We start from the raw sequence: 14,649 nt of genomic DNA on the forward strand, positions 1-14,649 counted from the left end.
TTAATAGACTCCTCAAGGGAGCAACTCCAGGCGCTTAATTGATGGCCTGGTGCTTAAGAGGTGCAACTTTGAAAAGCAATGTGGATTTCTTCTTTAGAGACCGGGCTTTTACTCCTTCTCCCCACCATCTTCTCTCTGCTTTCTTCTGCCTTCCCACTTTCCTGTCCCAAGAGCTCGCTCTCTTTCCAAGGTTGTCTGCGATAGAAAGAGAGAGAGAGAGGGAGGGAGGGAGGGAGGGAGGGGGAATGAGAGAGGGAGTGAGAGAGGGAGAGAATAAGGGAGAGGGAGAGGAAAGGAAAGAGGAGGAGAATGGGAGGAAGCGAAAGACGGGAGGATAGGGAGTGAGAGGCAGAGAATGAGAGAATGAGAGAGGGAGAGAATGAGAGGGAGAGAGAGGGAGGGAGGGCGGAAGAGAAAGGCGGGGAGAGAATAAGAGAATGAGAGAGGGAGAGAATAAGGGAAGGGGAGAGGAAAGGAAAGAGGAGGAGGGTTGGAGGAAGAGAAAGACAGGGGACAGGAAAGAGAAAAGAGAATGAGAGAGAGAAGGAGGGCGGGAGGAAGAGAGAGAGAATAAGAGAATGAGAGAGAGGGAGAGAATAAGAGGGGGAGAGAGGGAGTGGGAGGGAGGGGGAGGGAGGGAGGGAGAGGGAAAGAGAGAGATCACAACCATCACCCTCTTTCCATTTCTGACCGACCAAGGCATGCAAAAAGCTCCTGGAAAGGAATAAATGGTCACGCAGAGCCAGAAGGAGAAAGAGAAGGAGGATGAGAAGGGAAAAAGAAAAAAGAGTATCCCCTTAAAATGAGGCGCAGGGGGGGGTATCATTTCCTGCACTCCTCTACCTGCTGGCCTGAAAACAAGGTTCTCTCCCAGTTTAGACAATAAAACGCAAGCTTTTTTTGTGTGTGGTGGGGTGAGGGGTGGAGAGTCAATCAGGGTTCACGAATCGAGTTAACCAGATCAGAATCCAGCACGAGGGTTCATTAGGTTCGATGTATGGTCTAATCCAGGTGCATTTAGGCTCCATTGCCATGAATGAGATTACAGATAGACACTAATAAGGCTGCGGTCCTGAAGCCGGTTATGTGGGAAGAAAGTCCCACTGAAAATCATGGGGTTGAATTCTGAACATGGGACCAGTCTATAAACTGCAGGCCTTCCATCCCTGAATGGGAAATTAAGCAAACGCCCTGATTTCTCCGAAACTTGTTTCTAAAAAATCTCCTTGATACCGGAGACCTAGAAATCTCTGTTTAAGGCCCATCACTGCATCCCCAAATGAATGGGCCACACTAGAAATACTTTTGAATGAACAGAATGGGCGAAAAAGAGGAGGGGGTCTCCAGGAACTCTCTTCTGGTTCTTTATTAAAGTGCTGGTCACAATCGGATTAATAATTACCATTATTTTAAACACTGGGCACGTAGGAGAACAGCCGTCATAAATATCTCCCAGACCCTTTCATTCCCCAATCTGAAGTGTTGACAAGAGTGAATCAATCGACAGCAAACTCCTGGCGATGCAAATAAGGTGATAAGGAAGAAAGTCCCCGTTTCGGCTGCCTTTAGCTTCCCCACCCTTGCGCCCGCCCTGAGGTTGGAGTTGGGGTGAATGCAGGCCACTCGACCTTCCCCACTCCTCACCCTCAAGCCTTCCCCCACTCTGAGACTTCCTACCTTCGAGCCTTTCTAATGCAGGGGTCTCCAACCTGGGCCACTTTAAGACTTGTGGACTTCAACTCCCAGAGTTCCTTAGCCAGCTTTGAAAATCCACAAGGCTGAAAGTTGCCAAGGTTGGAGACCCCTGCTCTAATGTGTTCGACAGCCAGACTCAGATGGGAGTGGGCAAGCTTGCTATCCCACGCATCTGGAGGGCGCCAGGTTGTGCCCAAGCTGCATCTAAGATGACATTCAGGAAAGATCGATCTTCAGCTGTGATTTTTGGACTGTCAGTATTCAAACTTTGAAATTTGACAGGCGCGCGTTTTCCACTGGATCCCGGCTACTTTTTTTTTTTACTCCGTCGTATATGTCACCTATGTTTTTAGTGCTGGTTCCCCCTCCCCCTCCCACAGATCAACCCAAACAGCGACACATTTAGGCTTTTTACGCTTCCTTGAAACCGGAAGATTATAATCTCAAGGGACTCAGAATATTTCCCGCGCGGGTGAATTCGGAAGCTTCCGTATTTTGAGTTTTGGGGCGGGCAGTCCATTTTTCTTGGTCCGGACACTGAGCCCACGCGTGTTTGAGGGCCTATTTTTGCAGGCGATGAGCTATCAAATCAGCCTTCCCCGAACCCTATTAAGTGGCGAAGGGTTTGTGGGCGGAAGGGAATGGATGCGTAACTGGTCAAGCCAAAAATGGGCGGTTGAGTAAGTTTCCTGCTGCTGCATTTGTAAGTTTGCTTGGGCAGAGGCGACTTCAGGTACTGGACATTTCCGGCTTCCCCCTTGCAGTCTTCCTCCTTTCAGTTCCCCTGCCCTTCCTCCGCTGTCCCGAAAGATAAGGGAGGGGGAGGCTTTCGTGTCCAGGCAAGGGTTAGTCCGCTGTGGAAAATAAGAAAAAAAAAGGGAGGGGAAAAAGAGAAGTTGCTTTGTAGGGTCTGGCCATCACCAGCGATGGACTTTAGCTGGGATCTTTCTCTCCCTGCTATTCGGCTGCGATGCGGAGCAGAACAAAAGCAGGGATTTGCTGTTTGCTGTGATTATTGATAAAGTTACAACATTAGCAAAATCGGCAGCCTCCCCCCCCCCCCAAAAAAATCTGGGCATCCGGGAAGAGGCGGGAATGTTTTTGGGTCTGGGTTCTCCAATCCTTTTGACCACGTCCGCTGTATGCGCGTTGGATCTTTTCTTTTCTCTTTTTCTCTTTTTCTCTTTTTCTCTTTTTCTCTTTTTCTCTTTTTCTCTTTTTCTCTTTTTCTCTTTTTCTCTTTTTCTCTTTTTCTCTTTTTCTCTTTTTCTCTTTTTCTCTTTTTCTCTTTTTCTCTTTTTCTTTCTTTCTTTCTTTCTTTCTTTCTTTCTTTCTTTCTTTCCTTCCTTCCTTCCTTCTTTCTTTTTATTTATTTCTTTCTTTTCTTTCGATCCTCATTTCGTGTTTGTGTTAGTTTTGTTTTAAATCCTTTTAGCTTTTGCCTGTATCTCTGTCAGAACCTCCCGGCTCAGAGAGCTGGCGAGGTTCATTCATCCTGATTTGCGTCATCCTGCCGCAGACATGATACAAAGCGTAATCCGGAATGATTTTTTAAGAACCAGTAGTTTTCCAGATCCAAGTAGATCCACCTCGCTGGGAAGCCAAAGGTTGTAACCAATTGCCACGCCGTCGCCGCCCCCCCTCCCCGAAAGGAAAAAACAAATCCTCAGCCGCCCCAGCCTAGCCCGCTTATTTCCCCCCTCCCCCACTGCCGGTCCACAGGGGAATCGAGGGTCATTAGGGGTGGGGCCGGCATCGATTTGGGGCAAAGGTCTGTTCCCCTCTAATTAACGGAGGACTCTCGTTTAAAGGGGGCGGAGGGAGAAAGAGACCAAAAAAAAGTGAGGGAGAAACGTTAGGCTATTTGATCATTTTATTGGTCAGTTATTTGTACTAGGCACACTCCGGCCAAGGTTCAGAACTTGTAAAGCTCCAGGTTTAAAATGGCTGGCAAGAAAGGCAAATTTGCCACGGGGATTTAATTCCGAAGGTTTCCGCGAGGTTCCCTCCAGACTTCAGAGCAACCTCTATTTTAAAGGCTTCTTTCAATTTCTTTCGTGGAAAGTCAAGAGAATCTGACCTCTTCTGGATCGAATCCACTCGGGTATTGGTTGATTCGATCCATGAAGCAAATGACAGACCTTCGTTCTCCCGGTCCTGGAAAACACACTTCGTTTTTGCAAGACTTGCACTTTATTTATAACCTCCTCCTTCATGCCGCTATGCTAGAGAGAGAGAAAGAGAGAGAGAAAGAGAGAGAGAGGCAGAGAGAGAGGAGAAAATCGGGCATTTTCGAAGTTTTCAGGCCCTAATTAAGATTTCAGGGGCTTTAAAAAAAACCGAAATAAGATTCTTTCTCCCTTTTTAAACAACAGGTTGGATAAGAGCTAAGTATTATTTTTCTTTAGTACTTGGGAAATCCTCCCTGGGAAATTCGCTCAAAATTTACAAAAAAAAAAATCCAGACCAAACTGTATGCTGTATATTTTACTCCCATGAAACACATTTTTTTTTCAATGTTGTCTGAAAAGGAAAACACTAAGTATACGAAAATGTTATACACGGGTATGTTTTACATTGCAGTTTCAAAAGTCACCATTGCATCCACCAGAGGTACTATTCTAAAAACTGATATTCACACAATGGGACTTCCTTTTTAATAATAATAATAATAATAATATTAATAATAACATGTTAGAAACATACAGTGTTGCATTTAGTACACTATATACATTCCCTTGCTCGCAAGCGGAAAAGAAAAAAGAAAAACAAATCCCTACTCTCTTGTGTAACATGCTTTATTTTAAAGCCTAACTTTTTAAAAACACTGTGGAGATATTACTAACAACTGCTTTTATAAAATTAATTTTGACATTTCAATATATATATACATCCTTTCCCGTCATTTTTTTCCTTTTAATGTTAACAATGCTAAACATAAAAAATAACAAGCTTATAGGAACATTAAAATGTCATACCATATCCAGTCAAACGTTTGTCCGTATTTTATATATATTTATAATAATATATGTCCTTGTCTCGGTTGGGAACATTTCTTTCCCATTTTTTTCTTAAAAAAAAAAAAAAACCTCTTTCCATTTATTTTAAGGAGCCGAAAAACACCCTTTAAAAAGCAAAGAACGCCGTAATTTCAAGGGTTTCCCTTCTCGCCCTCTCCCCTCCGCCTGGGTAGATTAAATTCGGCCCTCTAATTGCTCCTCCTCTCGCTCGTTCTCCCCCACCCGCCCCAGCGCCCGTTTGCTTTGGATGGAAGGTTCGTGTCCTTAAGATGCCGAAGCCAAGAAGCCGCCTTCGTCCCTTCCGACGGTCACGCACGATTGCCGGCTTTCTTCCCCGCCCTCCTCCCCCCTCCCACGCAGCAACGAGAGCAGCCACCCCGAAGCCCGGCCGAAGAGGCTGGCTTCTTTTTCTTTCTTTCTTTCTCTCTCTCTCTCACACCGGCCTGTCCACGGCGTATTGGCAGGCGCTCAGGTTGGAGGCCGGGGTCTGGACGCTGGCGTAGCCGAAGCTGGAGTGCTGCTTGGCTTTGAGTCTCAGGCTGGCCAGGCTAGAGTTACACGTGTCCCGGTAAACGTAGGGAGGGGTCGGCGGGGCGTAGGGGCAGGCGGGCGTGGGCACGGCCGAGTTGAGCGAAGGGTTGCTCAGGTTGTTCAAGTTATTGAGGCTGTTGAGGCCGGAGCCCGGCACGCCGGCCACCGCCGAGGGCACCATGCTGGAAGACATGCTCATGGACGAGATGGAGTTGGGGGGCGAGAACATGCTCTGCGAGGACAGCGGGTTGACGTTCATGGAGTTGAAGAAGGGGAAGCTCTTGGTGGAGAGCGAGGCCGAGGTCAGCCCCTTGGCGGCCCAGTTATTGTACGAGTAGCCCGGGTACATGTCGTCGTAGGGCTGCATCAGCCCGTTGAACTGCGGCCCGAAGCCGTTCTTACAGAGTTCCGCCTGCTGGTTCCGCTCCCGCTTCCGCCATTTGGCCCGCCGGTTCTTGAACCAAACCTTAAGGAGAGGGAAGAGAGAGGGAGGGAGGAGGAGGGAAACAGAGCGAAGGAGAGAAACTGGTCACTGCGGGGAAACCAAAGGACCCTAGCATGCTCCCCCTCGCCCTCTCAGCCCACCGCGACCCCCACTACGGGGCTTCCCGGGCTCCCTGAGGGAAGGGAGGGGGCGAGCGAGCGAGCACCACAAACCAGAATTCCCCCCTCACCCGTCCCACCCATAGACACACTTCTTCCTCCCCCCCCCTCCAGCTCCAGCCTCGGACTTTTACTCATCCAGGTTTCTATTCGACCAACAATCTTTCTTTTTTTTCTTTTTTCTTTTTTTTTTAAAAAAGGCCCTCTTAAAAAGTCCTTCAAGCTGAGCCTGTAAACACCCGATCATCCGCCTTCTGATGCGATAAATAAAACCTTTCAAGGCTCCTTTACAGGGGGGAGAGGGGAGGAAGAAAGAAAAAGACTCTTAAAGGTTGTCCGAACGTGAAACGCGTGAAATGTACCGTTATTTATCTAGCAAGGGGCCTCTTCGGTTTTTTTCGAGAGAGGGGCACCGCTGAAAATCTTTGCATCCTCACGACCACAAGACAGATCTGGCGCTCAACCTCAAGCCCCCCTTCCAAGAAAGCTTTCAGTAACCTGCACGGAAATGTCCGGGCTGGGCTCTCAGAGTTAAAGGCCCAAGTAATCCCAGTAAAACAGAGCGAAGTTCTGTGGGCAGAGAGACCTTCCCCCTCCCGCCCCGAACGCCATTTCCTCAGATTTCGCTGAGGTCAGCACGGAAAACCTGTTTCGCCCAAGGACGCTACTACACCTTTCGCCCAAGCTGGTCCACATGGAGTGTGAACAGTTTTGTTCCCCCGGCCTTCTTAACATCTGCGTGGCTACGTAAACAACCCAGTCTACTCTGGCATTTACATTTCGGATAATAAGCACACAACAACTCGCCTATACGCGCTGAATCTGAAAACAAATGGGCTTTTCCAGAAAGCGGCCAAATTTCCCTCTCCTTAAAAGGGACAAAAATGCTTATCCGCAGCTGACTTTGGAGACAGGGAGGACTTTGACAAAAGGTATGTTGAGGTCCGAAGGCGAAGACCGTTCCTAACCAAATCTGAGACCTAGCCAAGAAAACGTCCTGTGCATCTGCTGGTTGATTTTCACCCCGCTTTTGTGCCCCCCCTCTTCTCTCTCCAATTTTAAGATCTTAGAATAAGAGGTATCAGATGAACATTATAAAAGTTCTTCCTTAGTGAAGACACTAAGACACTTACATGCCAATGATGTGGATTTATTAAAGGCTTGGTCTTTCTGCCTGTCTCTTTCTTTCTCTCCCCTCCCTCCCTCTGCTCTGCAGTTCATTCAGTTTGATCCGAGTGGTAATCTTGAACAAAAGGAATATATGGCTCATTCTTTTTCTCCACTCCAAACCTCTAACTCCCCTTCCTTCCTCCAACGACTCTAGAAGTCTAAGGCAAGGAAGTTAATCCGCTTTTAACACCTATTTTTCTACCCAGGAGAGGAAGAACGATCCTCGCGATGATATTAATAATCCAGGAGCAATTTTAAATCCGGTGAATGATTTTCTCTCCAGCAGCCCGGTGGAAAAAAAATAAGAAGTCAACCTAAATATATTTCGGCTAGGAAACCTTCTAATAAACCTTTTACCTTAACGGCTGGTGACAGGAGCGTCTTTCTTTCATGTGCTAATCATTAGTAGAGCTAAGCCAGGGCCGGGCCGGCTGCTTCCCTGCGCTTTTGCCAAATTTTGCTCTCTCTTTCTCGACGCGAGAAAGGAGGACGGGCGCCTCCGCCGCCAAGACAAAGGCGACAGGCGCGCGCCTCTTTCTCCAATCCACATTCCCAGCTGCCTGCTCGGCCCACCCGCCTCCTGCGACCTTCCGATGTGGATTGGAATGGCCAGTCTGCTCTTGGGTTGACCCCACGCGAAAGTTCGCTTTAACCGGGGACCCGCCGGGCTCCAACCCCTCCCCCGCATGCCACGCCAACCGAAGTCTAGGCCGCGCTTTGTACCGCTCTGCGCCCCTGAAACTCTGCAGAGGCGGCCACTGCAGACAACCTGCAGGGCGGATCGTGTTTCCGCCATCTGCAATGGAGGTCAGGGCGTCTCTTCAAGGCCCCAAGAGCAGAGCCAGGCGCTTTTGGAGCAGGGGATCGGCCGAGGTTGGTTTTTTTGTTTATGTTTTAGGCGTTTGGGACAATCCGACAAGTTGTTGTAGAGTAAAATCAGTGTAGAGGTGGTTTACTGCAGACTGGAGCCATCATAATACCTATAGTACAGTTGAATATCTGAGGGTGTGATTGCATCGTCCATTAGAAGACAAACACACGGAAGAAACTTGCCTAGAATCCCAACAGCAAAATCTCAAGAGTAACAATTTTATTCTTTAGAACGAAGCAAAAGGTCGTTAAAGGACCCCGGAAGGTGGCTTCGATAGATCCCTGTACCGCGTTGTTTCCGAAAGGACAAGAAAAGGACTTCATTCGAGACCATCTTAATTGCAAGGGTTTCGGTTTAAATGGTTTGAACCACAGGAATTCTGGGTTCAATGGACTGAGGAAGCCAAAAGGATCAGCTACCTCCTTACTGTGCCATATTTCCTCCCCAGTCGCTTGTTGTTTATTTGTACGAAACCTTGAGTCCTTCCTATTTTTCATTTAAAACAACTTTGGGATGTGTATTCGCTCTGAGCGTGGCAATTAAAAGGGATTCCTCAAAAGGACGGCAGGAATGGATTTCGGCGTTCATTTGTCTTTCCTAGATTAAATGGAGACCAATCCATCCATACCTTCCTTTTCACATTGCAAAGGCAACATTTTTTTCCGTAAATATGGATAACTTCGTCACAAAACAAAGTATCTACTCTCCTCAATAGATACTCAACGTATCTACTTTACACTCTACTTCTTAGTGGCAAAAGTTTGGAAAGAAAGGCGGTTAAAGGTGGAGCAAGTAGTAGGACTGCATTCAAAAGTCCTCCCTTTTCACAACAATTGTTTTTGGAAAGTCTCTTTCATTTTCATCCAAGAAAACAACTGTATGGTTTATCACCACTCCTTTTTTAAAAATACAAACAGCTCCCGCTCCCTCTCCCATGTGTGTGCGCCTCCATGAATGCGTATATGTGTGTGTGTGCATGAAACAACAGCAGCGACAACACTGAAACAAGCTGACCTCTGCTTCTCCGGACATCTCTGCCCCCTTCCCTTCTTTTCACTGGCTTCCACTGAAACTGGTGAAATGAAGTAAACTGAATTTACTTCCACTTCAAGTAAACCTTGGAATCAAATCCAAAGGTTCGCTTACCAACTTTCCTGACTCCGAGCAGTAGTAATTATTCAAACCCTTTTTAGAGTTTGAGAGTCACGACTAATCCCATCGAATTAACAGGCCCCCCATCTACGAATTTCTGCCTGAAAACCTAAGCTCGGTTTGCACAGGGAGAAGTCGAGCCGCACCGGATTCCATCTGATTTTCCTACCACGAGTAGTTCTGAACTACAACCTCAATAGAAAAAACGGCCCTCCCCCTTCCTCTCCGGCGCATGGGGGAAGCTTTCCCCCCTCCCTTTCTTTCTCCCCCCCCTCCGGCTGAGCTGCCTGATCCTGTCGGATTTGAGGGGCTTTTAGACGGAGCCATAAATCTAAGGCGAGAAGAGGGACGGGGAATAAGCCACCAGAGTTGTGAAAGCGGAGGGAAAGGAGGGGGGTGGGTGGGAAGAATGCGGAGAAGGGAGCGTCGCGGGGCCTGGGAAGGCGGCCGAGGCCTGGCGCAGTTTGGGGCTGGGCGCACGTCGGAGCCTGCCCCGAGCCGCTTTCTTGGCGCAGGTCCCCTTTGCTCCTTCGCATCCCGTTCAGAACACGCCGCACAGTGTTCGGCGCCATCCATCATCTTCGGAGGGGAAGGCAATCCGTCAGGGGCCTGACAGAGAACCGAGGAGCTGCGCCGGGCCAAAAAGCCCGCCTCGCTGGAGGCGAAATCGAAAGCAGCGGCCGCCGCCTCCTCCTCTCCCCGCAAAGTCCCGCCCAGCGTCCCCACCGCGCCTCGGCGCTCTCTTACCCTGACTCTGGCCTCGGTGAGGTTGGTCCAGACCGCGATCTCCTCCCGCGTCGACATGTCCGGGTAGCGGTTGCGTTGGAAGGTGGCCTCCAGCTCTTGCAGCTGCTGGCTGGTGAAGTGAGTGCGTTGCCGTCGCTGCCGCTTCTTCTTGGACGGATCTTCGGCGCCCGCGTCCTCATTCTTGCTCGGCTGACTTTTCTCTTTCTCTGCCAAAGGAAAAAAAAAGCAGCTTCGGGTCAGGGGCCCGTCGGGGAAGAGGAAAAGGCGAGGCGCGGCGGCGGCAAAGTGAGAAGTCGCCCCCTTCCCTCGGTCGGCTCCGCAGGCCAGCGACTGGAAGCCCACGCGAGCCAACTGTGGGAAAGGGCGAATCCCTTTCATTTCAGCCAGCGCCGCTGGAAATCAAGGGGAGTCGGCATGAAGGAGCCACAGCCACGGCGGTATGACTTAAAATAAGTAAGAACCACTTAAAAAGAAAAACCAGGCGTGTACCTATCCACCATCAGATAGTTTTTGGTGAGAAGAAGCAGAAATCTGCTTATAAAATGAAGGCGCTTCCTTCCCAGGATAAACAACCCAACTGAGAATGGAAAAGCGCCCCCTCATCCTTGGCGCGCGTCCGCAAGAAGACTGCCCCACGGGCGAGAGTGGCTTCCTTGTGCTGTGGATTCTCCCAGATTTTGGAAAAGATTGTACCATGGGCTGAAAATGGGAAAGGAAGGGAAAAGAAAGGGGGATTCCCACGGTACAAAACTACCTGCTTAGACTTGGAACGTGGGTTGTGTAAATTAATCCCTGAGCGTTCAAACGGCCAGGTCCAAGCAGGTTTGCAGCGATTATTCCAGGGATGGCTCACCCCTTCTCCCTTAAAGCATATGGTTTTGTTGCAATTAAATCTATAACCGCCGTTGGTTGTAGTGGGATAGTACAAGTCTGAACTGACAAATCTTCTAGAATATAGAACAAGGGTCTCCACAACCTTGGCAACTTGAAGACTTTGTGGACTTCAGTTCCCAGAATTCCCAAGCAGCATGCAGTACGCTCCATTGCTCTGGGTTTAAGGTACCTAAATATGCAACACAAACGTCCTTTTTCAAAGGACAGACAGATTTTGAAAAAAACCTAGTATTTATTATCTTGCATATTCTTACATTTTTTTCCAGACATGCCCACTTTGGGGACATCCAGGAATTATATCAAATAGTAGGTCGCAAATGGGAGAGTTGATCTCGACTGATACAAACAGCCGAAAAGAATAAATGGCAAATATATCAAAAACCGCAATGGGACTGAGAATCCTATCAGGAGCAGTTGTTTTACACACAGCAGCACGTTTTATGTACAATAAGAACTGCGGCAAATATCTACAATCATATAAAGATAGATACCCTGCTCTCTTTAGGTCTCAAGAGTGTCCTTTATATAAATTAGCAAATTTGAGTTATGGATTGACCTCAGTATAATTTGAGGTGGTCACGCTAAACCTGCTGTATTCGACTCAGCAGAAGGTCAACTGTACCCGTGGATTTAGCCCCAAATAAATAAATAAAATTAATGTGGCGTTAACCCAAGACTTTGTGGTTGAACCCGAACTATAAAGCTGATCGTGTTTAATTGCAAATAAATCAATTTTAAGTCCGCTTCAGTTCTTTCCTTCTCCCTGGGCTAAAATACTGTACATTGCATATTCTGACAGATAGTTCTGAGCTCTTGCACACACGAGCAGTTGAATTCAATTGCAGTTGAATTCCATGCACATTAATTCTCAAATACATCCAGTTGATCTCAACAGGACTTACTCTTGAGTAAGCACAGACAGGAGTGGCGTTTGTCTTTCAGCAGCATTTTCAGCAGCAAAATTTCCCAATTGCAGCTATATTGGAAAGCTTCAGACACTTGCAGGGAGGCTTACAACCGCTTGCAATCACATTCATTTCACTATTCTCAGATTTTGGACACGTCGTTATTTCAAGAGTCCCCCCCCCCGGTCCTCCCCCCTTTAGTTTCCAGTAAGGAAAGAGTTCAAATTGTGACTCTTTCAGAAGAGAGATAAACTCTGTTTAAATCAGGTGATACCCCTGGGAATTGTGGCTCTGATTTTTACCTTAGCGGGGCCGACCTCCTGTTGGGTTTCCTGCCGGGGCCACCTTCTCTCCCTTGCGAATATCAAGGTTGGGCCAGAAGATGGAATATAAAAATTGTCCCCATTCTTTGCCCTCTCCAGTCCAACACAGCAAATACCTGACGAGATCGGATTCGCCTTCTCCATCTTAAAGGGAGTGGAGAATTGGTTTTTGTTGTTGGTGGTGTTCCTTTGAAGTTCTCTCTACCTTTCTAATTTGTAGCTATGGGAAGAACAGATCAGGTCCATTGGCCATTATCCCCCCCCTCTTATACACACACACGTCCGTTGCCACTGTACAATAATAGGGGAAGAGCGTCTCTAAAACGAGAAGCCGGAGGAAGTTAGAGGCTGGGTTGGGGGAAAGGAGCGCCTACCTGCGGCCTCGGGGCTGGAGGTGTCGGAGATGGTGTGAACCTCCAGCCGGTGTTTGGCTGACTCCAGGGCCGATCGCGGCTGGCCGGGGGTCAGGGCTGAAGCCATAACCAGAGCCGGCTGTTGTTGGTGGTGATGGTGGTGGTGGTGGTGATGGTGGTGGTGGCAAGACGAGGAGACGGAGGAGGAAGAGGAAGAGGAAGGGGAGGTGGAGCAAAGCTTATTCCCGGCTCCCAAACGCTCCAGGCTGAGCGGTTCTTTCAGGCAGTTCATCGAGCGTCGCCAGCCAGCTAACCAGCCAACCCGGGCGGCCGGGGGCTGCGTGCTGGCGGAGAAGAACCCCGGCGAGGGAGGGTGAGCCGCTGCCAGAGGCAGAGGCTGCCGCAGTCGGTGGCCCAGGAGCAGCGGCTGCTTCAACCCCCTGGCCAGATTTCGCTCCTTCCCGGCCCCTTCAAGCAGGTAGGCAGTCAATCAATCAATCAATCCTGTCCGGACCTCAAGGCAAGGGCGCTCCCCGGCCGCCCCCCTCCGCCGAGTCCCCCCTCCGCATCGACCACTGCAAAGCCAAGGCTCCCGCGGCACCAGCGCCCCCGCTGGGAGAGCGTGGCCAACCTGAGCCCTAGACTCCCAAGGCGGACAGCAGCGGCGCAGACCATGAATAATCACCCCGAGCGGGCTCGCGGGACGATCAGGCGCAGGTAGAGCGGGGTAGATCCAAAGCAATCGGTCCGTCGGTGGGCTGCAAAAGAAGCAAGCAAGCAATCCCGGAGCGAGCCGCTGGCGTTCTGGCCCGGCGGTGGCCGCGACTTCCCTTCCCTTCTCGGGCGCTCGGAGAGCCCGGCTCCTCACTGGCTTCCCTGTTTGCCTAACGTCTTAAAGCCAGAGGCCGCCTTCCCGGGCCAGCGGTTATCAGCCGGCCCCTTTCCCTCTCCCTCCTCCCAGCCTTCCCCCCCGCGATCCAGACTCGCTCGGAGGCCGAGACGGACGCGGGGCGCAGCCAATCGGAAAGCGCAACGCCCCGGCGCAGGCCTATAATAAGGGACAGCCTATCAGGAACTCTGGGCAAGGCTCAATGGAAAGCTTCGCTGTTCTTTTTCTCTCCCCCCCCTCCCCTCGCAAACCCCTTCTCCCTCCAGTCAAGTTTTCGAGCTATGCGTTGCAAGTCAGCAAAGGGAAAATTGGAAAATCTAGGGGGGGGGGAGGAAATCCGTCGACGAGGCAATCTTCTTATTACCTAAGCTTTCATCCTGGGGGGGGGGGGGAGCTTTCTCCTGCATTTATTTCGAAGATGCCTGCAAGAAGTCTTGAAGCCGCTCAATAACCTCAATGTAGAAGGCTACGAGCTTCACAATCGCTCCCTAGAACCACACAAAGGATTTCCCCCCCTCTTAGATTAAAAGAAAGCAGGTATCCCGGAGGGGAAACGCAGCCTGGAGAGTTTTTGCGATGATCTCTGACTTTGGTTTCAGTGACGCAGAAGAGAAAAACTACACGTTTTTTACTTTTTAGAACATGCCAAAGTAAGCGAGAAAGAGACGGTCGTGGGGAAAAGCGTAGAGATAGTTCTATCCGCTTAGGACCTCTGTGTAGTTCGCGGCTGTCAATTATTATTACACTGAATACACACAGTGTAATAAATGTCCCCATTAACTGTTGCAATGCTATTGTTTAAAATCCTCCCCGGTGACTTTAAACCACCACCGATGATTTTCACTGATCCTTTATAACCGTCTGCCCATCGGATTCTAAAAGATCTTTGTACTAATCCTAAACACATTTCATTCTTTTTGCTGGTAAGACTGCAAAAATTTGAAGCTAGTACCCATCCAACACCGGAACAGACAGACGTAATTGGCGGTTGAGCCCCTGTCCCCTCCCAATAAAACAAAAAAACTAAGATATGGTTTGTCTTAGTTTAATATGCCACTGCATTTTCGCCCTTTTTCAAAATAAACAGTCCCTAACGTCCTTTTGCTATCTTTCATTTTACAATAACGAAAAACAAATTGTAGTAAGAAGAATGAAAAAAAATCCCTAGAAATAAACCAGATGCTGAAAACTTTTAATTTGATTCTCGCTTGGCCCTTAAAACAAGCCAGGTGAGGGTCCATAGTCACGGAGACTCGCCTGCAGAGACAGGACCTTAAAAATAAATAGGTTTTATTGAGGCGTCATCGGGATTTAACACTACGCGTTTTACTCTGCTGGAATTATGTTCCCAACCCGCAAATGCAGCCTTGCAACTTGTGACAAATTTGCGTCTTAAATCTCTGACACAAATACAGGCACTGGAGCCAGCCTGCCTACACAGGAGCAGCCCCCCCCCCCCCATCTCAGTGAACAAAACTAAGTACAAACAGAAATGC

General features: G+C 49.0%; 1 protein-coding gene across 3 annotated transcripts in view; it reads right to left on the reverse strand.

Moving 5' to 3' along the window:
• Positions 1–4,169: 4,169 nt before the first annotated feature.
• The window catches only part of PITX2 (paired like homeodomain 2), a 43,519-nt gene continuing 33,039 nt past the window's right edge, over positions 4,170–14,649 (reverse strand). For 2 of the 3 annotated variants that reach the window (XM_014051979.2, XM_014051978.2), the window contains exons 4-5: positions 9,790–9,995; positions 4,170–5,712 (exon numbers count right to left, since the gene is read on the reverse strand). In XM_014051979.2, the coding sequence (XP_013907454.1) occupies positions 5,149–5,712; positions 9,790–9,995 (770 nt within the window). In that variant the 3' untranslated portion in view covers positions 4,170–5,148. Of the gene's footprint in view, positions 5,713–9,789; positions 9,996–12,285; positions 13,179–14,649 lie in introns of those variants that run through there. The other variant, XM_014051977.2, reaches the window with a different exon arrangement.

This window comes from Thamnophis sirtalis, unplaced genomic scaffold, assembly GCF_051295495.1.
Source record: "Thamnophis sirtalis isolate CommonGarterSnake01/CBP01778 unplaced genomic scaffold, rThaSir2_p1.2 scaffold_10, whole genome shotgun sequence".
In the NCBI taxonomy this organism is placed as follows: domain Eukaryota; kingdom Metazoa; phylum Chordata; class Lepidosauria; order Squamata; family Natricidae; genus Thamnophis; species Thamnophis sirtalis.